General features: G+C 32.6%; 1 protein-coding gene across 7 annotated transcripts; it reads right to left on the bottom strand.

The window, feature by feature from the left end:
- Positions 1-5,379: 5,379 nt before the first annotated feature.
- On the bottom strand, positions 5,380-22,956 carry LOC114178171 (ribonuclease J). 7 transcript variants are annotated; one of them, XM_028063921.1, is made up of 18 exons: positions 22,653-22,952; positions 21,708-21,936; positions 21,289-21,412; positions 20,517-20,573; positions 20,036-20,227; positions 19,876-19,953; positions 19,182-19,364; positions 19,020-19,100; positions 18,527-18,592; positions 18,346-18,438; positions 17,888-18,013; positions 17,432-17,545; positions 17,206-17,301; positions 17,028-17,125; positions 16,552-16,949; positions 9,641-10,104; positions 5,792-5,893; positions 5,380-5,596 (listed from the first exon to the last, which is right to left on the bottom strand). In XM_028063921.1, the coding sequence occupies exons 1-17, from the start codon at positions 22,807-22,809 to the stop codon at positions 5,795-5,797; spliced, it is 2,655 nt and encodes an 884-aa protein (XP_027919722.1). In that variant the 5' UTR covers positions 22,810-22,952; the 3' UTR covers positions 5,380-5,596; positions 5,792-5,794. The 7 variants fall into 7 exon arrangements, with proteins under 7 accessions (XP_027919722.1, XP_027919724.1, XP_027919721.1 ...); XM_028063923.1 differs by having other exon boundaries at positions 5,792-5,890; positions 22,653-22,950; XM_028063924.1 differs by lacking the exon at positions 5,380-5,596 and adding an exon at positions 6,154-6,247 and having other exon boundaries at positions 5,777-5,890; positions 22,653-22,953.
- Positions 22,957-24,504: the final 1,548 nt, after the last annotated feature.

The raw sequence follows: 24,504 nt of genomic DNA, 5'->3' as shown, positions 1-24,504 counted from the left end.
ATCTTGTAATTTTATCAAGTCCACATTAAGCGTCTACAATGTGTGATTTATAGTGGACTTTAAATTTTGACCTTGTACCCATATCGATCCTAGTCGAGTTGGGCTCGTGTCGGGCCTAATCAAACTGAGTCCACATTAAGCCAAGTAAACTTGAGCTCATGTTATATTGAGTCAGGTTAAGCTTACATTTGTTCCAAGTTAGGCCAAATTAAGTTGGTCTCTCCTCAAACTAAGTTGAGTTAGGCCTACCTCCAACTGAGTCTATTCATGCCCACCTTGGGCACAATTGAGTTTGATACACACTTGGCTCAATTGAGTTAAGCACACCTTGAGCAAAGTTGAGTCAGACTCACCTTAGGCTGAGGTAAGTCAGGTTCGCGTCAAGCTGAGTTAAGTAAAGTCAAACTCACGTTTGACCGAATTATGACAAACCTATATTGAGTTATATAAGTCAGATCCATATTGGGCTAAGTCATGTCAAACACACCTTAAGTCAAGTTAAGTCGCCCACCTTGACTAGTTTGGGCCACCTCGGATTGAGTCGATTCGGTCCCACCTTGGACCAAGTAGTGTTAGGCCCATGTCTGAGTTGGGTTAGACTTTCCTCACCTCGAGTTGAGTTGGGCCATCTTGGATTGGTTCATATTGGCCTCACCTCAAGCATATTCAAGTTGGATCCACCTTAAGTCGAGTCATACCCGTTTTTGGTTGAGTCATATCTTGCCCACCTATGGTCGAGTGAAGCCCACCTTTAGTTTATTCGAGCCATGCCTACATCAAATTGAGTAAAGTTGTGTCCATGTTAGGTTGCGTAGAGACAAATTAAGTTGGATTGAGTCAAGTAAGGTTGATAATGGTCATAGTCCAGGGTAACAAAATGGGTTGGATTTGACTGGGCAGCTTGTCAACCCGTGTTAAAATGAACTGACTGGGTTGAAGATTTCAACCCATCAGCCCATCAAAAATAATAAATAATTAAAAAGATTAATTTTTTTATATTATAATTTTTAAATATGTAAATATATACTAGTATTGTGATTTAAACCACTAACACTTACAAATTAAGTTTCAATTATTAATTAAATAAAGTAATTTAACATGTAAATGTAATGCTTATTTTAATTTATCTAATTAGAAACATTAACTAATCAACTAAAACTTTAGAAGATATTTTATATGATTAAATATGTTTATAATATTCATTTATATGTATATATGTATATATAAATGAATTTAAAAATAAAATAAAATATTGAAAACAAATTAAAAATTAAAAAAAAATAACAGGTCATCTTGGCCGGTCCATTAGCCGTCTTGTACGGAATGGGTTATTATTATTGAGTTGTTTCTCGCATCCCAACTTGTGTTTCTTATCGAGTGTGAGTTGAGAGGTATATTAAGTGTTACTTTAATGTTGTAAACATATAACTAAATGAAAAGCAATGCTAGTAGATTATGGAAGCAATAATCAATGGATACTATTTAACAAACAAAAATACTTTTAAAATACCATCTTATGCAAGCCCTTAAAAGCATAATAAAGTATACTTTGAACCATCATATTCAACAAGAATCAAATGTTTCCATATTATCCTTATTTTCTTTTATGCTAAATAAACATTAGAACTCAGAGTTTTTCTTAATTTGAGATTTATCATTAAGAGTGTAATAATGAAAAATGTTACTTTTAGATATATTATTTGAGTCAAATTACGTTATTTCCATAAGTGACATAAAAAAGAACTTATTTTATATCACATTAAATAAAAATAAAAAATTAAATATTATATGAAGAAGAAAAAAGTTATAAATATATAAAAAAATTCAAAATAATAAAATTAAACATATTATACCAAGTATTTGAACAAAATAAAACAACTTTTTAATTAATATGATAATATAAATAAGATTTTTTTTAACTGTTTAAGTAATGAAACTTCTAAAATGATTATAAAATAATAGCAAATAATTTACAGACAAAACATTAAAGTATGAATGTTAATGTATTCAAACTAATATATGATTTATCATACACTTATATGATAAATATATAGAAAAAATTTAAAGAATAATTCTGATGTATTATTTCAAAGAATAGGGTACCATATATATATATATATATATATATATATATATATATATATAAGAGTGCTATAATTCCTCATTTATTAAAAGAATGAGTGCACAGATTTGCTCACAGAGATAATAATACCTAAATTATAGCTAATACAATATATGATATATCTTAACACCCCACTCAAGTTGGTGCATGGATATCACACATTCCCAACTTGAATAGAGAGACTCATTAAACACTTTGCTTGGCACTCCTTTAGTGAGAACATCAGTCAACTGCAATCCTGATATTACAAAAGGAAAGGAAATTATTCCAGCTTCAAGTTTTTCTTTAATGAAATGTCTATCAATCTCCACATGCTTTGTTTTATCATGTTGCACTGGATTGTGAGCAATTGCTATAGCCGACATATTATGTACAAACTTATAGTTTCATTTTGTTTAAAGCCCAAATCTGATAACACATTTTTAATCTACAAAAGTTCACATACACCTAGTGCCATGCCTCTGAATTCTACTTCAGCACTAGATCTGGCTACTACATGCTGTTTTTTACTCATCCAAGTTACAAGATTCCCTCCTACAAAAGTAAAGTATCCAGAGGTAGATCTTCTATCATTTTTTGAACCTGCCCAATCTGCATCAGTGTACCCTTCTACTTTTAGGTTTCCATGATTTGTAAACAAAATTCCTTTTCCAGGTGTGGACTTTAAATATCTCAAAATCCTCTCAACAGTATCCATATGAAGCTTTCGTGGGTCATGCATAAATTGGCTAACAACATTCACTGCATAGGTAGGTAATATCTGGACGTGTATGAGACAAATAAATTAATTTTCCTACTAGTCTTTGGTATCTCCCTTTGTCTATGTTTGTTGAATTTGAGCATTGAAAGAGTTTATGATTCTGTTCAATTGGTGTATCAACTGGTTTACTCCCAAGCAGTCCGATAGTAAATCAATAGTATATTTTCTTTGACATAGAAAAATATCATGTTTTGATCTAGCTACTTCAATACCCAAAAAATATTTGAGATTTTCAAGTTGTTTCATCTCAAATTCAGATGCAATGTATTGTTGTAAACTGAAAATCTGATCTTAACAATCATGCTATAATTCCTCATCTATTAAAGGAATGAGTGCACATATTTGCTCACAAAGATAATAATGTCTAAATTATAACTAATACAATATTTCACATATCTTAACAAAATATACATTTAGATGTAATAACAAAGAAAAGAACATAAAACAAAACGGTAATGCAAGTGACAGTAACACAGTGTGAAATGGCATGTCACGATTTAACTTGCACTGGCGCAAGAGAGAGGACAGTGTGGTGTAGTGCTAAATCACTGTGATGCAAGTTGTAGAGTTGTCCAATGGGGGAATTGAGGACACAATGCAAACATTAATAAAGCTTCGAGAAAATGTCAAGACGATGAACACATAAGAAAATAGTGGAGGAAAAGTAAGTTAACAATAGGTTAAAAAGGAGATTTTATATCAATTATTGAAAAAAAAAGTTCTTTTTACATAGGATAATATATTAAGTAATATAAAAGATATTTTCTACGTGGTTTCCTTATAACTAAAGTAGAAAAATTACATTAATTATTTATACGTGTGTCACTGCAATTTTTTTTTTTATCTTTTCACCAACCAATTTAAAAAGTGTAATATAACTGCTTTATTTTTCATTAAATATTCATGTTTGCTTAGATTTAACCACAATAGTGAAATGTATATATCAAGGATGCATGAAAGACCTCCCTGTGATTTTTCACATTTTACATTGTATTTTGTATTTCTTGTTTCTTACTTCCTTTAATCCTTTCTATAATACTGATATTTTAAGTTTCGTTTGATAGTTTTTTATAAGAATAAATGTACAATGTATTTTGCACAACTTTTTGTTTTCACGAAAATAACCTAAATTATGAAACATTCAATCGAGTTTCAACAAATAATGAGTGAAATAGATTAATTTTATAGTCACGTTTAAGTTCATATTGCACGACAAGCATTTTAGAAACCTTAACATGGTCATTCGTAGTCATAGTTAATAGAGCTTTAAAGAATACATATATTAATGAAATTGGTTAAAGGACTTTAAGCTCAAAAATGTTTGAGAAAATAATTAAAGCATGTCTCATCATTGTTGTGGGTAATTTAAAAATATATAAATTTGAAATAAAATTAATACTATTAACTATTTTCTCAAAAATGTAGTGGATTAGTTAACTGCTTCTATAAAAATGACCTAAAAAAAATTTTAGTTTTATATATTTTTACTTATTTTACAATATTCATCTTTGTTTTCTATTTAGCATTATTTCATGACTTGTTTCCTACTTTAATAAATGTCATTAATATTTTTATTGTGTCCCGCGCACAAGCATAGCTTTGTGAAGGTACATATAATGCATTGTTGTGTTGATTAATTATGTTTTTTGTATTAAATACATTGGTTTACTGACTTCGAATCAACAACGTCCCCCCAAAGCAAGTTTTTGACTTGTATTTATTTATTCTACAAACTTATTTCTAAAACTCAAGAGAGTTGTTTTTTCTCAATGCTGTCCTCTTTAAGAATGTAGCTTTTGAAGTAATTATATCTTAATACATTTCAAAAAATGAATTCTAAAATTAATTAATTTTACAACATTTCCAAATTTAGTTTCCGAGATGTTTTAAAACTAATTTTTGAAAATTTACATATATAATCAGCAAATTAACGTTCAAGAAGAATGATTTTGACGAAAAAAAAACCAAAAATGCAAGGTTTAAACAGGTTTCCGGTTTCTATGACAATTTTTTTTTAATTTTAAAAACTAATATTCAATAAATAAAAAAATTTGGTCTAAATACACGACCTAACATTCATCATTCTATTGTCCACACAATTTTGGTACAAATATGGCATGAAGAGAAAATAAACAACATTAATGTGTCCTATTAATTAGTTATCTATATTAAGAATATAAGTAGAAAATAATGTACAACTACATCAAGCAAAGTTTATGATCTTATTATGATATTCTAGTCACGGTTCATTATATGACTACTTTTATTCCTCGATATATTTAAAATTAATCGTATACATCAGTTCCGTTTAAGCACCTATAAATTAATCGTATACATGAGTTTCACCTTTTGTTCTCCGTTTCCTCACATTTCTCAGTATCTTTTGCTGTATATACAGCTTTGATTTTCGCAACACAGACAGCCTATGAGTTGCATGGGCCAAATGACAATTAAAAGCAACGAGACTCACTTTTCACTGTCGTATGTAGCCAAGATGCAAAATAAATAGTTGTTTCATACCAAGACGGTGCTACGAACAAAAATAATGAAATCAATTACGATAAGTAGCAGAAATATGTACTTTAACCTCGTTACATCATATTAACCGCTCATTACCAATCGAAAAGACCCTACAGTGCTGTCACTGGGTGGAAGGGGAGCCTTTGGAAGACGGGTATAAATCCTCTCCAGAATCAGTATGATCTTCTCATTAACTTGTGCCAATGTAAAATGTTAAGAACTTTAATTAATGCTGTCCGTCTCAAAAAAATGGCTATTCAATGAACGAGTTCAAGAAGCAAGAATTATGCAGCTAGCGAATTAGCTTCCCAGCAACCATGTTCAGACATATTACCAATCATAATGCAGAAAACTCTTGCAGATTTTTCTTGTCTGCTCTATCACCTTACCGATCATTTAGATGCCGGTGTCTCGCTATCTGACAGAATCCTCTCCATTTCCTCAAGATACGGCCATTTCTTCTTGCCATTTTTCTCATTCTTCACCTCCTGCTTTAAAAATAAATATAGATGTGAGTAGTTGAAACCGGAAAACGTGGCTGTCTTATTTAAACTAGCATTTATTCATTCATCACATACTTACAATAGTTGGACACTTGTATTATACGAAACACAACCTTTTCCATTTGAGGAACTGAAGATGCTGTCACAATCCTAACTAATTCTTAGTTGTACACATTTTTTAGGATGGTGACACTATGACAGTGAGCAAAGCAATCAAAAGATAAAACCCTATACTAAAAACAACAAACCTTCGCCGCCTTTTTATTTCCAAAAGTTTGATCTTGCAAAGGACCTTGGTAGGTACAACAGCCCTACAATGCAGGCCGAACATCTAGCTAAATTCTGTAATAGAAAAGATTCACAAGTCAAGCAAAGATAGCTCATGGTCAAAGGTCAAATGTAATCCTGTGCGCTAGTGATATTTCTAATGGGCCTAGAATGTTGAAGTTGTGTTGACAACCCGCTATCAAAGTCCCCATCCTTTAGATGAACCTTGTCCTCAAGGTTTATGGATGAAAGTCGTTGGTGGGTTATGGAATGGATTACAATTGGGGAGATTAGATGGTCAGTGAGTGACCCAGGGAAAAGATGTGGCTTCATCAGTATGGTTATTTGGGAATGTGTGGGTAAAGCGAGTGGATCATGCACGAGCTCAAAAAAAGGGGACATGTGATTTGGCTTATGAGCAAGGGCACATCGGTGGTGATAGGGAAGAAGTGGTGTTTAGTTCAAGGATTGGAAACAGTTGGATCAGAATTGGAGAGCGAAAGGTGTTATTCTCCAAGAGATTGATGATGAGGGGGAATGGGGTGGTGATATGGTCGAATGAGGGAAATGTGGAAAATGGGTTGATTTGAGGGTGGGTCTCACTTTTGAGTGTACAATTGCCAACAGCATCTACATCTTCCAGCTAGGTCATCATTGACTCTTTCTTAGTGCCACCTACTTCATCCCCTCCCACCCCATCACTTGAGTATGTTCTTCCCAATGCTCTTCTTAAAGTATATGCTCCTCTAGTAATCTTTCATCCCATTATAATGTTATAAGCTATCATCGATTGTCTCCATTCCTTTATATTTGTCTTTCTTCTATTTCTTGTGTGAATTCCTAAAATTGTAGGTGATGCTTTGGCTCACCCTAGCTACAGATAAGCTATGATTGTTGAACTGCATGCTTTTCAAAACAATGGAACTTAGGATCTCAGTCTTTGCCTACTGGAAAAGCATTGTTGGTTGCTATAAACGTTGGTCCTGGTGGCATTGTTGATCAACTTGAAAGCTCGCTTGATAACCAAAGGTTATACTCATATTGGGATTGGATTCTAGTGACACCTCTCTGTCGCCAAGATGACTTCAAGTTGGCTAAAGGTTATACTAAGTATTCAGATTAGACAACGGTGACACCTTCTATCCTGTCACCAAGATGACTTGTGTCTAATTATTCCTTGCCATGGTTGTTCTTTATCATTGGCCTCTTTATCAATTGGATGACAAGAATGTCTTCCATCATGGTGATTTGTTGTTGGAGGAAATTTATACAGAGCAACCCCTTGGTTTCGTTGCTTAGGGAGATTGGTATGTTGCTTTCGCAAATATCTACATAGTCTCAAGCAATATCCTAGGGTTTATGGTTTGGTAGATTCAATAAACATGTCCAATAATTTCATATGACTTGAGTCCAATTATTCCTTGCCATGGTTGTTCTTTGTCATTGGCCTCTTTATTAGTTAGATGGCCAGAATGTCTTTCGTCATGGTGATTTGTTGTTGGAGGAAATTTATATGAAACAACCCCTTGGTTTTGTTGCTTACGGAGATTGGTATGTTGCTTTCACAAATATGCACATAGTCTTAAGCAATCTCCTAAGGTTTATGGTTCGGTAGATTCAATAAAGTTCACAAACAATTTCATATGAATCAATCCAAGGCTGATCATTCAGTGTTTTATCGTCACACAACCATTGGATGTATTTACTAGTTAATGTATGTTGATGACATTGTTTTTCGAGGTAATGATCATCATGGCATCTTACAAATAAAACAACACTTATGTTGTCATTTTCAAACAAGAACAGAAACTCATACTTCTTAGAGATTGAGGTAGCACAATTAAACAATGGAATTGTCATTTCTCAAAGGAAGTATACATTGGATATTTTAGAAGAAATTGAACTAAGGAAGTCTAAGCTCATAAACCCATGGATCTAAATACCAAACTTCTACCTAGTCAGGAGGAGTCACTTCCTGATCCTTAGAAGTAAAAGATTGGTTGGAAATTGAACTACCATATAGTTACTAGTCCTGACATTTCCTTTGCAGTCAATGTGATAAGCTGGTTTCCAAATTCTCCATGTACAAAACATTGAAATGTAGTAATTCACATTTTGAAGTATATTAAGGTGCCCTCGGAAAAAGTTTGTTATATAGTCAAAACAACCACACTCGTGTTATGGGTTATTCATATTCATATTTGGTTGGATATCCTTTTGACATGAGATTGTAGTAGCAAGATCTAGTATAGAAGCAGAATATAAGACTACAACCTCTACCACCTATGAGCTTATTTGGCTCAAACAACTGCTGAAAGAATTGAGATTCAAGGAGTTCACACAAATGACTCTTATATGTGATTATCAAGTTGCCTAACATATTTCCTCAAATTCATTATTCCATGAGAGGACTAAACATATTGAGTTACATTATAACTACTCAATTTGTTAATTATAACTATCAATTATAGACGGATATCTTCACTAAATCATTGTGAGGTCCTAGAATTGGTTATATTTGTAAAAAGTTTGGTTAATAAAAAATAATTTGAGGGTTTGAACAGTACACAAATGGAGGTGTAAATGTGGTTGCAAAATATTGTGAGAACTATAAGTGTCCACTAAGATAGTGACCGGTAAACCTTCAAGAAATACTCCAAATTTGAAGATGTGAGTAGAAAGGGGTCATTTGGTTCAGTTATAATGCGGCCATCTAGTGGAGGAAGGATGGCAGAAGAAGAAAACTCATCCCCTAACAACAACAGAAAAACACTGAACAACCTTTGTGGCCAGAGTAGTATTTCTCATCACAGTTTCAACACAAATAGATTGCTCGCCTTTCTTGTAGTTAAGTTGCTGGTAGGCTCTTGATGGGTATGGGGTTGGGTGAGATAACTCTAGAGGTGGATGATGGGTTGGTTTTGCATGTGAGAGGAAAATGATTTCAAGGTTGTGGAAAAAAGGGAGATGGGCAAAAGGTTTTCTTTGGGAATCTTATATTTTGGATTCAACTGACTAACCAGCCCTAAAGCCTTAGAAATGGAAGTAGGTAGGAGAACATCTAATTCTCTTCCAATCTCAAGAATGAGTCCTAAATGAAACAATTTAAAATCATTTCCAGAGGGGGGCTCGTGACACAGTTACAGAGCTTTCCAAAAGCTGCTTGATAATATGTTATGGGGCCAAGATGAAACTTGAACAGTTCTGCCCCATGGTTGGCATAAGTAGAAGGGCCAAAATGCAGTTCCAAGGCATTGGTAATAGCGGCCCACTCAGTGAGTTGTTGGTTATGAACAAGATTTGTACAAGTTAAAAATGTCAGCATAAGGATTTGTTCCCCTTTCGACAACATCCAATGTAGAGGCTTCCTTAAACATAAACAACCAACAATTATGGAGGATTATTTCTAGGAACTGAATTGTTTGCTTTATAAGATTAACATGAAGTCACACAACTGAAGAAACAAACCTCGTATTTCTGTAACAACGATGTCCACAGAGATTTACACTGCCCGGGGCTTCTGCTGATCCCATTAGACAACAAATTCTGAGATATTTCTTCCCAGAGGGCCATTCTTCCTTTAACAACTTGAAATCGGTCATTCATTTCCCCACGCATGCCAATCAGCTTCTTAACTTCATCATGTTTCCATTTATTTCTTTTTGCTGATTTTGAAGATTTAGGTTCAGAATTTGATGTATTTACAGAATTGCATTCTTCGGTGTCTTCAGAACCACCATCCTTCAAAGGGGATGACTTCTCCATTTGTGGTACATAACCATTGTTAGCTTTAATTGACTTCTCAACTGGAGAGGATCCAACAAGTGGTTTAAAAAAATCGTCTGAAACCTCCGCATCAGACAAGTCATCCTCAACTCCACTTGAAATAGCTATGTCTTCAATAGGTAGTATACCACCTACATCAATTCGATCTGCACCAAATAATAGAACTACGGTGTAAAAAATTATATGATATAGACAAAAAATGTAGCAGAAAAATATCAGTTGAAATCACTAATACTTAGACCAAATATAGTAAAAAGGAAAAGGGAGACAATGATTGGGCGCATACCACGGAAGTTCACTGCATTTCAACACTGGTGGAATTAGTAATTAAAGCCTTTTGGAAGTTTTTGCTATTAATGTTTGGATTCATGGACATATGTATCAGGGTGGCGCGGCGAATGCGAGCTGGACCTATAATCCACAGGTTCCAGGATTCAAAATTTATGTTAACTATTATTTTTCTTCTTTATCATTTTCTTATTTAAAATTATTTAAATTCAAACATATTCAAACTGAAAATCCTTGATTTGATCCCTCTTCAAAAATTAAAAATATCTTCTCCAAATCGTAAACTTTATTTCTCTATGCTCCCCTCATAATTTATTTACGGGATCATACAGTAATTACCAACAATGAAAATAAGGTTAGGTCCAATATCTAACACAATAAATATAACTATTTATAGAAAAATCATCTTACACCAAACTTTCTCAATCACCATAACTATTTAATAAATCAATTAATTCATTTATTGATTTAAAAATACTAAGATTAAGTAAAACTTTATATTAAAGTTCATTCATACTACTTCTTATGCGACTAATGATCTTCCACCCAATCTCCTTAATTCCAACATATCTTCCGCACCTACTCGTATCACATAGAAATTATGAACTCTCTTTCATAATAAAATTTTCATACTTAAAATATCAGCTCCTAAAATTCCATACATAATATATATTAAGCCCGACAATTTAATATATTTTAAGCACAACAATAATTTGTATAACAGCTAAAATGAAATAATCTTTTCTTACAAGACAATTTTATTTGCTCAAGAAAGATTACAACAAAATCAAACATATCATAAATTCAATTAAAAATCAATAAAATTAATTTCTTAATTCAAATTCAACATAAATATCTTACTAAATAAAAACAATTCTACCAATAACAACTAAAATACATAATAATCAAATTTACTGCATATTTTACAAATATTTCCTTTCCAAATAATTTTCTTCTAAAACTACACCATGAACATAATTTCTTTCCATTTCTTACTATATTTTTTTTATACAAACCCATATAATAATTTCACTCAATATATCATATTATTTCATATCTTATAAAATTAAATCTTACAAAAATCAAATCCTAATAAACTGAACTATATATATAATTTAATGTATCAAAATAATAATACACCAGTGAAAACTCATGCATAATGCATGAGTGTTCACTTTTTTTATGATAAAACAAATAATAAAATTATTATTATTACTAAAATTATAAATGTAAATTTAAATGACTTTTACAATTTTATTGTAGCTATATGTTTATTTTTATTTTTTTGTTGATATTTGTTTATTATAGGTTAAAATACTCCGTTGGTCCTCGTTTTTGTCGCAAAATCTCAATTTGGTCATCGTATTTTTATTAGTCTCAATTAGGTTCTCATTTTTGTAAATTAGTATCAATTAGGTCATTTCTGTTAGTAGAGAACCAACACCGTTAAGTAGGTGCCACGTGTCAGCTCCTCATTTTTTTGAATTTTTTGAATTTTTTTTAAAATTTTTAATTTTTTTGTAAAAATTTTTAAATTTTTTTTAAAAAAAATATGTATGCCACATGTCACATCTGTAGTGTGCCACGTGTCAAATTATTGTATGAATCTCAATTTAGTCCTCATATTTATTAATTGGATTTGAATCCTAAATTTTTTTAAAAATTTTCAATTTCAAGCACTCCAACTTTAGACCAAATTTTACTTTTATATAATGTTATGATTATTTTTATTAAAATTGATATTTTTTATTAAATATTTTAATAATATTAATTGTATTTAATATTAAAATTTTAAATATATTTATTTTAATTTGTTATAAAATTATTTTAAAATTTTACATTTGAATTTATAAAATTGTTATTTTTAAGCCAACTCTAAAATATTGTTGATATTGAATATTATACAAATATTTCAAGTATAAATTTATTAATCTATATATTTATAATTTTAAAATACAATTTAAATAAAGTTTAATGTAAAATATAAATTTAAATAAATTAAATATTGTTAAAAATATGTAATAGAAATATCGCTTGTAATAAAAGTATCATCATTACATTTCTAAAAATATTAAATTTGTTCTAAATTTGGAGCACATGAAATTAAGATTTTTTAAAAAAATTAGGGACTGAAATCAAATCAAATCAACAAAAATGAGGAAAACAAAATTTGTACACCAAAAGAGGAATTCCTCTTTATATAATAGTGTAGAAAATATATTCACTACATCCAAAGAATTTCAACACCATAAAATCAAAAAACCATTTGAATAATTTTAGGAATATCATTGTTAAGTAGTTATCAACCTCAATAACCATATATATTTATTTTTATCAAAAATGCATTTCCTCTCTTATTCATCCAGCCTCATTCTAACTTATTCTTCTAATATTATGGATCATATTTTTCTTTAACTAAATATTTTCTTATATTCCATATAAACTATCATCTTATCTCCTTAGGATTTTTGTCTGCTCAAAGATGCTTTCATCTTCTCTTGAATCTATTTTACCTTCTCATTAGTTTGTTCTAAGAATTTTGGTCTTAGTGACATGCTTTCCCCATCTTGATACCAACACAAAGTGATAGAGGACTATCCAAAGATTCCATACAAGAAGAACTTGAAGATGAACCTTTACAATTTAAAGGACCTATGACAAGGGCAAGGAGCACGAGATTGGAAGATCAAATCTATTGAAGGCTCTTGATGCTACAAGCAATCAGAAATTCAAAGTATATAAAGATTATAGCTTGGAGCACATTTGAAAGAGTTTTTAGGCAAATTAGTTTATGTTTTTAGACTTTGGATTTTCTTTTGGAAATTAGCTTTGTTATATGGTTTTGGGCTTTGGACTTTCTTTTATAAATTAGTTTATGTTTTTATGTTTTCGGGCTTGGACCTTCTTGTAAGGTTCTTAGGTTTTCTTAAACTTATGTGCCTATATATAGAGGTACCAAAAACTAATGTAGAGTCATATATTAAATTTGATTTCATTAAAGAGAGGATTCTTTTTGTTCTTGGCTTAGGTCTCTGGTTCTTATCAAAAATTAACATCTTTGTGGCGAATCTTCACTTGACTTATCAATCTGCTAGATTGCGGCATCCTTTATCTCTGTCTTATTCCACATTATTCTCTGATTTATTCACGTCGTGCCTCTTGAGAATTCAAATTCAGAAATGATTGTACTCTTTCTTGGATAGAATCGTATCACAAAGGAGTTATGCACTTCCTACCATACAGAGCTTAAAAAAGTATCTTTCCTATACTTGTGTAGGGTGCTATTGTAAGTAAACTCTATAAAAGGTAAAATTTCTCCCCAAGCTCCAAGGTGATCAAGGATACAAGCCAAGCCCACAACAGATCTTCAAAGGATTGTATAGTCCTCTCCAACTAACCATCCGTCTGAGAATGATAAACAGAACTCAAATTTAAATCGGTCCCCAAAGCCTCATGGACACTTTTCTAGAACCTAGAAATGAATCTTAAGTCTTTGTTAGACACTATGTTTGAAGGAATGCCATGCATCCTTACTACCTTTTTAATATATATGTGTGACAATCACTCTAGAGAATATCTCATGTTAATAGGTATGAAATGCGCACACCTTGTCAGCCTATCAACAATGACCCAAATATCATTGCAACCTTTTGTTGATCTTGGAAGATGAGTAACAAAGTCCATAGTAATATTGTCCCACTTTCATTAGGGATCTCTAATTGTTCTAACATCCATCTAAGTTCTTTATGCTCTACTCTTGCCTTTTGATATGTCAAGCAAGACGAAATATACATGACAACATCTTTCTTCATTCTTAACCCCCAGAAGGATTTCTATACATCTTAGTCAAACTAAGGCGTATGCTAAATTTGCTTTCATGACCTTCATCTAAAATCATCTTTTGCAATTCTTTATGATTGGACACACAAACTCTTCCTTTCAAGATCCATAAACTCCTATAGAAAATTCTAGACTCTCATGTTCCATTTGTTCCCGGATTCTAATCATCGAGATCTACTAATTGCCTTTCCTTAATCATAATAAGAAACTAGTTAGTTATGTTAAGCATGTCACAACACATATGATTTGATTAGATTTCCACTTTAATGTTCATGTCTCAAGACTTTTCTAACATCTCCAATTCTTTTACCATCATGCCAACTACATGAATCTTCTTTCTATTGAGTACATTTGTCACAACATTTGCTTTTTTGGAATAGTACATCAATTCAAAATCATGGTCCTTCAAGAATTCCATCCACCTTCTATCTCATGTTCAACTCTTTCTGATCAAGGAGATATTTCAAACTCTTATGATCATAAATACCTCAAACTTAGCTTGATCTCATGTTTCAAGCCCATATTGAATTTTTTTCATCTCTAGGTTTCAGTTGAGGTTTGACTATTGAATCTTGCTAAGGTTCCATTCCACCAAAACTCAACCTCATCTTTCAGCAAATGTATAGTAAAGGTCACCTTCCTCTCTTCATGACACCCATAGCCATGAAGATCTTCTCCACTTCTTGAATCCATTGGTCAGATACATCTGGATCATGGTTGTTATAGAATTGTACATGTTTCGAATGTATTGTGTATCTAATGCAGACCACACAATATGTATTTATACTATTTTACATAATCAATTATAATAAAAACATCTATTAATTAGGAATCAACCATCCTAATTCAAAATCATGGTCCTTCAAGAATTCCATCCACCTTCTATCTCATGTTCAACTCTTTCTGATCAAGGAGATATTTCAAACTCTTATGATCATAAATACCTCAAACTTAGCTTGATCTCATGTTTCAAGCCCATATTGAATTTTTTTCATCTCTAGGTTTCAGTTGAGGTTTGACTATTGAATCTTGCTAAGGTTCCATTCCACCAAAACTCAACCTCATCTTTCAGCAAATGTATAGTAAAGGTCACCTTCCTCTCTTCATGACACCCATAGCCATGAAGATCTTCTCCACTTCTTGAATCCATTGGTCAGATACATCTGGATCATGGTTGTTATAGAATTGTACATGTTTCGAATGTATTGTGTATCTAATGCAGACCACACAATATGTATTTATACTATTTTACATAATCAATTATAATAAAAACAACGGTTGATTTTCTAGAAATTTGTAACAGCTTATTACATTCTAACAGTTGTCACTAAATTAAGGAGGATGATTCCTCAAGAATTCGATAAACCTACATACTCAAGAGGGTGAGCTTGTTGGTTGACCCGCAACGCATTTGCATTAAGTTGATTAATAACAACTTGCCTATTCATAGCATCTCCTTGTTGAAATACATTAGCCATCCTTTCAATAGCTCTTGCTACTTGTCCCATATCAGATGAGGTAGTTGGGTTTGTATGAGCCATCTATAATTTACAGATGATTTAGAATACTATTTTTTTTAATATAAAAAAAAATAGCATTCTAATAAGAAGAAGAAAACAAATCTCCAAATAATCAAAAGCATATAATTATAGTTAATTTCACACAGCACACAAAACAAGACATTGGACCTTTCCCCTCAAGTCTTGTTCATAGAATACGACCAGCTCTTTCATGTACTTATATATGTGCACTAGAATCATCATTAATCTCTTAGTAAACACAAAATTGTAATTACTAGATAAGCTGAGTAACTTGAGTTATTCAGAAAATTTTCATTTGCATAATAATCTGCAAAACTTTTGGTGCCAAATCAGATGCTGCTCCTTTGGTGCTTCTGTTCTGCTTCTCGATTGCAGTAGTCCCTAATTTGTAGAATTTCAAGGTCTACAGCTCTCAATGCTCAAAAGGCCCTAATTCTCCCAAAACTTCAGCAGAGATCTCTCAATCGACCCTGCTTCATTTCTTCAGCCAACAATCTTAACTAGTGTAACTAATTAGTGGGTATCTATCACATTCTCGTTTAGTTGGAGGCAAATACGAGCATGACAGGTTATAAATGATAGTAGGGAATCAATAGTGATCAGCATTGAGATTAAGGAGAGACCTGGTCTCTCAAATACAAAGAGAAGGGGATTCTGCGTTATTATTGCTCTATCCTGTTTCTCAATCTCTGTTTCAGTATCCTAATGCATACTATTCAGAGATTGCTTGATCTATCAATAAACACTGCATTTTTTTGATTCAGTTCTGAATATGATCCAGTTCGTTTAGAAAAATGACTGCAAAGAAAGCATGCAAACATACAATTAACATGACCTATTTTAACCTTCATATAAATTGCACAATTGCACATAAACCAGACCTCCACAATTCTATATGTATTCTTCAAATGTAAATTGAGTTACCTCTTATTTGTGTTTTGGTTCTCTGATTTTCTTTCCCATGTCCATCCAGCACTTTTCTGAATGTTGGTGTCCCATCCACATGGAATTTTCCAGACAGCTTCGTCTTTATCTCGTTAGCAAGTACAGCTGCAGGATTTTCTACAGCAATGACAATAACTTCAGGCCGTTTGCCACTGTACTTCCTCACCATTTTTCTCAACACCTCAGACACAATTCTTTCCATATGAGCCAGTGGACAGCTTGCAGGGCAGCTTGAAAGGGCAGCATGAGCAGCTTTATGGAGTGCATCCAACAGCTTACCCTTGTCAAGCCACAGGCATCTTGTCGTAATTCTTATTTTTCCTTTTAAGGTGTTCTCAACCGGACTGTCTAAATTTTGTGGGCGAAATATTTCCATGCTGTAGAAAGATGAATATTAGCATGATATTAAACAAGATATACATGGGTTAGACTTAATTCAGAACATTAAACATTACCTAACAACTATGATGCCATCTAATGCAATTCTCATTCTTTCATCAATAAAGAGTTCACTTGATGTACCAAATGCTTTCTCTCCATCACTATACATCAACTGCATGAAAAAGTGGGAGGTAATCTCAAAATTATAAATTTCTAAAAACGAGATCACCAGAATCTTTTGGAGCCACCAACCTGGAAATTCTCTTTTCCAAGTGAAATAAAACCATTGGAAAGGACTCTTTTGTTTCTCAAATGAGAAACACCAAGCATCTCTCCATTCTTAATAACCTGGTGCATAAATCTCATCAGTTGCTTCAGCAGTTTATGAAATAATTCATATGCAATGCCTATCTAAATCTGGTTATTGACACTGGTAGCTCATGTATCACGAAGAACATGAACAAAGGCAACCACTCACAGTTGTGTGTCGAATGCCAGTTGATTTTCCAAGTAATTCATGTTCCTTCAAGAACAAGAGTTCTCCATGTATGGGTAGAAAATGCTGTGGCTTCACAATTCTAAGCACTTCCTCCTGCAGAAATAATTGCCATCTTCAGTAATATGCCAAATCAAAGACAAACCATACAGGGTAAAACAGTGTCATATAAATAATTGACAGGAATTCATATAAAGAAGACAAATCTTATAAATAATTAACTGAAAATGTGTCATGACAAAGTAACTAGTTTGGCAAGGCTTGATTATCCATGTGACATTTAGTTAAAACAGTGTAGAGAAAAGACGCAAAAAGATAGAACAATTTGAAAAGCAACTAAGTCTATGTAATTTAAAAATTTGGGATATTCTTCATTTTTTAAATTTTTTGTAGAAAACAATTATTTAGTGATGTTGAATAATGCAATAAAAACGTTACCAATTCTCCACGGTACCCATGTCCAGATGTGTGCAGACATTCATTCTTCCCCATAATTATAGTTGATCCAATATCTGATATGCGGTTTAGCATTTCCATAACGCGAGACTCGTTGCCAGGGATAACCTAATAGTGATACAAAAACAAAGGATAGATTAATAACACATTACTTTTGGATAGAAATTTTCAGAATTATATTTATGATTCATGCAGGGAAAATAATTCAGAAATTGTTACAAGAATGAATCAAAATTTAAAAGTAGAAACAGTAAATTGTAAGTTCGAATAATATATTGGTTAATTAGCAGATAATATTTTTTCTTTGCCACCTTTCTAAGATAGGTTTAAAAAATAGTTATATTATTTATCAGAATTTAAGTGTTCATAAACAAGCTTTATTTATACTGGACATGCTTTAGACAAATCAAAATGTAAAATACCTAGTGTGGGTGTCATACCTTGGCTGAATACAACACAATATCCTCCTTTGTCAGCTTGAAAGAATGACTACTTCCATAAGATGCAAGATTTAAGGCAGCACGTGGTTCTGCCTGACACAATAGCATAAATTTGGTCAAATCTCATAAACTTGATCAGTCAATGGAGCTAGACAATCTAAAGACCTTAAAAGGTTCTTACTTGAGACCCCGTTGTAACAATTAGCAAATCTTTTGGTGCATAAGCATCAATATCCTCCGCTTTCACCTTTGTAAAATAAGATATAATTAATAGCAGGCAACATGTATGTGACTTGTAGAAGCTCTTACAAAAGCCAGGATATACAACTCGGTTGCAGAGAAAATAAAAACTAACTGCTGGTGCAATAGTACAAAGGAAGGCCAACTAGGTCCAAGGTCCAAGTGAAACAAAGCAAAACCTAGAGCTGGCTATTTGCCTACTTGAAAATTGCAATGATTTCCACTAACAACCTAATCGATAATACAATACCCTCCAACGTCCAGTTTCCATCTGCTAATCACTTAAGTCATATCTCAACATACTTTATAAAAATAATAGAAAACAATCCAATTATCAAATACCATTAAAAGAATGAATTAGGAGGAATAACAGATAAAATAGCTGCTTTGCAGATAAAGAAAAAAAACAGGTAAATTAGCTGAAAGTTTATTACCAAAGTAGATGGATCAATTGGAGCTTTTCCATCCTTCCAAGCTGCATCTAAATATGTTCTTAGCGACATGCCAACAAATACCTGATAGTATAGACACGAAACTATAGTGCAAACACTTGTTTATCGATTATATGAACTTGTTTGTGAGAACAACGAACATACCAACTTTCTACCAGTTAAATCAGCAGCAGCTTTCACACTTCCAAGACGATGTATATTTGATGCAAACTGGGTCGTTATAACACGTCCTTTAGCAGCTGAAATATTCCTCAACAGTGCATCTGCCACAACAGATTCACTGGTTGTCCTTCCAGGTGAGAGTACATTTGTTGAATCACTCATCATCTGAAAAGAAAAATCCAAAGCACCGTTTCCTTCTACCCTTTATCCATATTAAAGAAAAGAAGAAAGGCTACATATATTTGTCATAACCAGGCATACAGTGGAAAAATTAAAAAAAAAAAAAAACAACACAGTCTAGCATTTGTGCTCAACCTACAACAAATTGCAGACCTATATCCATGGGAAAAAATAAAGATAGAGCTGATATCCTTATTAGGTCAGGTCAAACATTAGGTCAACCCCAAAACAAATAAAAGCCACTTACAAACATAGTTGAATTAAATAAAAAAAGAAGTTAAACTTTTGGTTGGTGTAGGTCAATCGGTATCCTTGAAAAAAATAAAAAAGTTACTGATAAGACCACAACTGGAAACTTCTAAAAAGCAGAAAGATATTATCCTTTTGGGCACATCTATGAGCACAATACAGATCATGAGAGCCAGATTCACCATCAAAGGACTATTTATGTGCCACAGAGAAACATCATAATAATTAATAGATAAAGGAGGCTCACCAAGGTGACTCCTTCTTTAGAGAGTTCCTCTAGAGCTTCACGATCAAAAACTTTACCATCTAACGGGTTTTCATCAATCTGTTGAATCAACAAGCTCAGCAACAGGAGATTCAAGGCAGAAGAGAGGGACAATGCATTATAAAATGAAGTAAATAGTAACCTTCCAATCCCCAGTGTGAAGAATGGTACCATCAGAACATCGGAGCACTAGGCCACAGCAATCAGGAATAGAATGAGTCACTGTGATAGGCTCTATTTCAAATGGCCCAGCCATAAACTTCTTCCTCGTTCTAAAAACTTTCAGTCGGGATGGAACAAAAATACCATGATCCTTCAAACGCTTCCTTATAAGCTGTTACAAAGAAAAAGTTTCACCTCTGAACTGTAATGAATAAAATAAGCAATCCAAAGGATAGAACTTTGACAACTAAACTGTGTCACGAATTTTGTTAATAATATTAATACAGTGGCTCAAAGTTAAGAGTTCAAGAATTAGTCAGTCAACTTGAAGTTCAAAATATGTTAACACTAAAATCCTCCTATCACCTTTATGGCAGGTTATTGTTGATTCATTTGACAAAACAAATGAAAAGCAGCACGTTACCGAAAAAGTAATAAGACCATAAAAGACTTTTTCTTACCTCCATGGTAAAGGATGACGCAAAAATTGGTGTATGAGAATCTAATGCCGGGATGACCTGATGGACCAAATCAAAGTTAAATCAAGACCACATGTAAATCATTAAAGAAAATGGCAGCAAAAATTCTTAAAATATATAATAGAATAATAAACTAGATTAAATGTTAGAGAAATAGATAGAGTACAAGAAAACAAAGTAAAATCAGAATACTTTATATTATAAAAATAACTCATTAGATTTAGAAGAAAGGAAAAAATGGAGAACTTAAACAATCATATACCACGGAAGATTTGTAAATATGAATGCTTTAAATTACTGTCAATCTTACAAGCAAGGAATATACACCCAGTAATTTGCAAAAAAGTGCACTCAAATACTACATTTGTGATAAGACATATGTCAAAGCTTGTAAAAGAGTACACTACAAATAGTCAATATACGTATCCATGAGCCCAAGTTAGTCCTTAAAACCTACTATAAAGCCACTGATCAGAGAACTAATTTATTGAATGGTGGTATGTCTTCTTGAGGCTCATTGCATTACCTTTCAATTGTCATAGCATGGAAGCAAAGGCATCTACTATTGATTTATTCATTAAACTAAGGATGCTTCTCTGATCTCAGCCTCAGTTTTTTATGGTACAATGTATCAAACAGGGGGCATTATATCTCATTACAAATATGCAAACTGATATATAGGAATCTATCAAAGAGAACTGGTTGACAAAGAGTATTTTTCAAACTGGCAGTTCCTAGGAGAAGAAAGCATTACCCAAGGCAATGCACCAATATGATCTTCATGACCATGTGTTATAATAACTGCTTCAATTTTGTGTCTCCATTTTCTTATAAACGTTGTATCAGGTATGATCTTCTGGACCCCAAGCTCATCATAGCTGAAATATGCAATCCATGCATAAATCAAGGTCAGTTCACCTATAAAGAAAAATAAATCAGAGCAAACAACAATCATGCAGTGGCATTTTGATTGTGACTTTAAAGAGATTTTTGAAATTTCAAAATGTTCTCGACTGTGGGATCCATTCCAACTTTAGTTAGTATTTATATTTTAAAGTCTTTCATAAGAAAATGTCATGCAACAATTCAAACTATTAGCGGGCTAAGTATATTCTTTTCTTCGTGTACCATAAATACGCAGAGAAGAGGATGAGGATGGATTGTAAGACATACTCTGGAAACATGACACCAGCATCAATAAGGATATAGCGATCATAGTTGCCAACAAGCATGCAATTCATCCCAATTTCACCCAACCCACCAATGGGAAGAACTCTTAGGGGTGGCCCATCCCGTCCTTCATAAAATTCCTCCATCTTGCGTTGAACAGAATCTTCCATGCTTTTTCTAGGACCTTCTATCCTTCTCGATCTTTTACGCAGAACTTTAGGTCCATCCGTATCTACAAAATCAAGCAGTATAAACCGAACTAGTCGAGAGAAAGAAAAAATAACCATGCATAGGATTAAAATTACAGGTAAAACGAACAAACAGAAAGTTAATCACTATATAGTGCAAGGAAGAGAAACGAAACAAAACAATAATTTAATGTCTATTTGTATAAACTTATCTATATAAAAATTTCTTGACAGGAAGAAAACAAGAAGGATATAAGCACTTCTTTAGAGAAAGAAAACAAGAAGAAAAGACTACATAAATTTTTCATAAGTTAAAATATACGTATAAACTAATTTATTAATTTATAGAAGTTAGCCGATACTAGTGTTTTAAAAAGATAATTTATTACTTATGAGAAAAACTTTTCTTTACTGTTTTCTTACATTCATCTTCAAGAATTTGTAGAAGTATTTATGAAAGAGTTTATCTCAAAACAGAACAAGACATGTTTTAAGTCAAATCGGCAGAGTGATGGCTACAGTGTCACTCGTTTAAAAACCCAAATCCTATCAAAATCACTTTCAAATGTGGTAGTGGTGCCTCGGAAGCTTCATTTCAAACATTACAAATCCTAGCTAAAATAGAACGATGTGAGGAGGAACAAGAATTCAATTAGAAACACGAAATATCCCACTCAATACGGTGAAGCCTTAATTGAAAAAACTCAAAAGAACCGCATCCATTCTATCAAGGTTTGGTGAAAAATAAAAAGATGATTACCATGGATGGAAGAAGAAGAGAGAGAGCAAGAAAGAGAACGGCGAGTAGGGTAAGGGCGGTGGCGGCAACAGAAGGTGTGAGGACAAAGAGAAAGGGAAGTGCAAGAGGCCATTCTGATAAGAGGAAGAAGAAGAAGAGAGTGCAGACTTGATAGCATAAAACCCTAATAATGTAATGTTCAGAGGGTTTTGCAGGGAGCTGCTTCTGCTCTTTCTCTAACTCGAGAGTTCGAAGCGGGAAAGAGATACATGCTCACTCTATTACACTCTAATCAGTTTCGTTGTTTCCGAAATATCTTTCTTATCGCTAAGGGTTTTTTCTTCCTAGCTTAGCGACACCGGTTGGAACGTGTCTTGAAACAAAATATTTTAGGACCACACGTGTGGCACAGTGTCAAGGTACATAATATTTTTCACCTTTTTCTTTGACCAAATTGCCCCTCTTTTTAAATCCAATTATAATGGTCTAAATGCTAACCACTCTTTTTAATTATGATTTTGTTTCATCGTTGCATTTCAGATTGCGTTTGGTCTGGTTGAGAATAGAAGAAAGAAATTAATTTGGAAAAATAAATAATCTTTTTTGTCTGAACTCTAAATGAAACTGGATTGAAAAAGTAAAAGTAATTTGATTCGTTTTAGGCAGTGGAAAAACTTGTTGATGAAATCTGGAAGGGTTATACCTTTTATTAGATGAATAAAAAGACGAGTATTTATTTAATTTGTAAAAGTTAATTTACGAGCATTTAAGCTGTCAATAATTTTTTTAAGAAAATAAAAGAAAACATAAAAGGAGGATAAAAACACTTAAGAAGGGTAACGTGTCTAATAACATTTAGAAGATAACAAAAATATGTATATATTGTTTTAACGTTCCACCGAAAGAAACAAAACAGCAAATAAGTTTAATATTTGCTATTCACACGTGGAATGATATGTTGTAGGTGTTTTGAACATTCATTTCAAACTATAAAGACATTAATGTAAGTTTTACACTATATCTCAAAATATCACAAAAAATAGCATAATGAAAAAAATATTCTCTTTAACTTTTTAGTTCTTGAAGCAAGGTACTCCTAACCTAATAATAATAATAACTTTTTATTCTTATTGCAATTAAATTAAAGTTTTAATTATGTCATTAATCCTCATTTTTGTTTTAAAATATTTGATTTTGTCCTTTTTTTTAGAAGTCTCAATTAGGTCTCCAATTTTGTTAAATGGTATCAAAGATGTCTTTTTCTATTAAGCTGGGATAAACGTTGTTAAGTGAACAGTGAGAACATGGTTATGTGTGTTGAAACAGTGACAAAGACCATTAACAGCAAAGTAATTATTGGCGTGGTCGACAAATAAAATGTGATTTAATATTTAAAATTAATTTTGAAATTAGGGTTTGTGTAAATAAAGCAAATTGGGGATTCTATTAGTAGAACAAGAGTTGCAACATGACCTTCTTCTAAAACTCAAGCAATTTCACACCAATGCAATTTTGGATTTGCCTGCATTCTCCTGAAAGTTTGTTCAACCTTTGCTAGCACCTCAATCTCTTTGCAAAACTATGTCGTAGTAAATTTTTTCATTTTCTTCACTTTCCTCTCCATCTTTTTCCACCTATACTCCCACCCGGACCAATTGAAATAATTTTGAGTTGGGTTATGAACAAAATGTTCAAAACAATGATAATTTGGATCCACGCATTTCTTACCCAACCTAGCCACCAAGCGTGCAAGAGATTGAAAGTTATGAAGTGTCTCATCATTCCAAGTTCCATCAAGTAATCATCATTGTCAAGCACCACCATTTTGACTCCAACTGAATTCACAATCCCTTCCCTCAAACTCAATATTTCC

The sequence above is a fragment of the Vigna unguiculata genome, chromosome 3 (assembly GCF_004118075.2).
Source record: "Vigna unguiculata cultivar IT97K-499-35 chromosome 3, ASM411807v1, whole genome shotgun sequence".
NCBI classification, from domain to species: Eukaryota; Viridiplantae; Streptophyta; class Magnoliopsida; order Fabales; family Fabaceae; genus Vigna; species Vigna unguiculata.
This window is presented reverse-complemented; position numbering and strand designations above follow the sequence as displayed.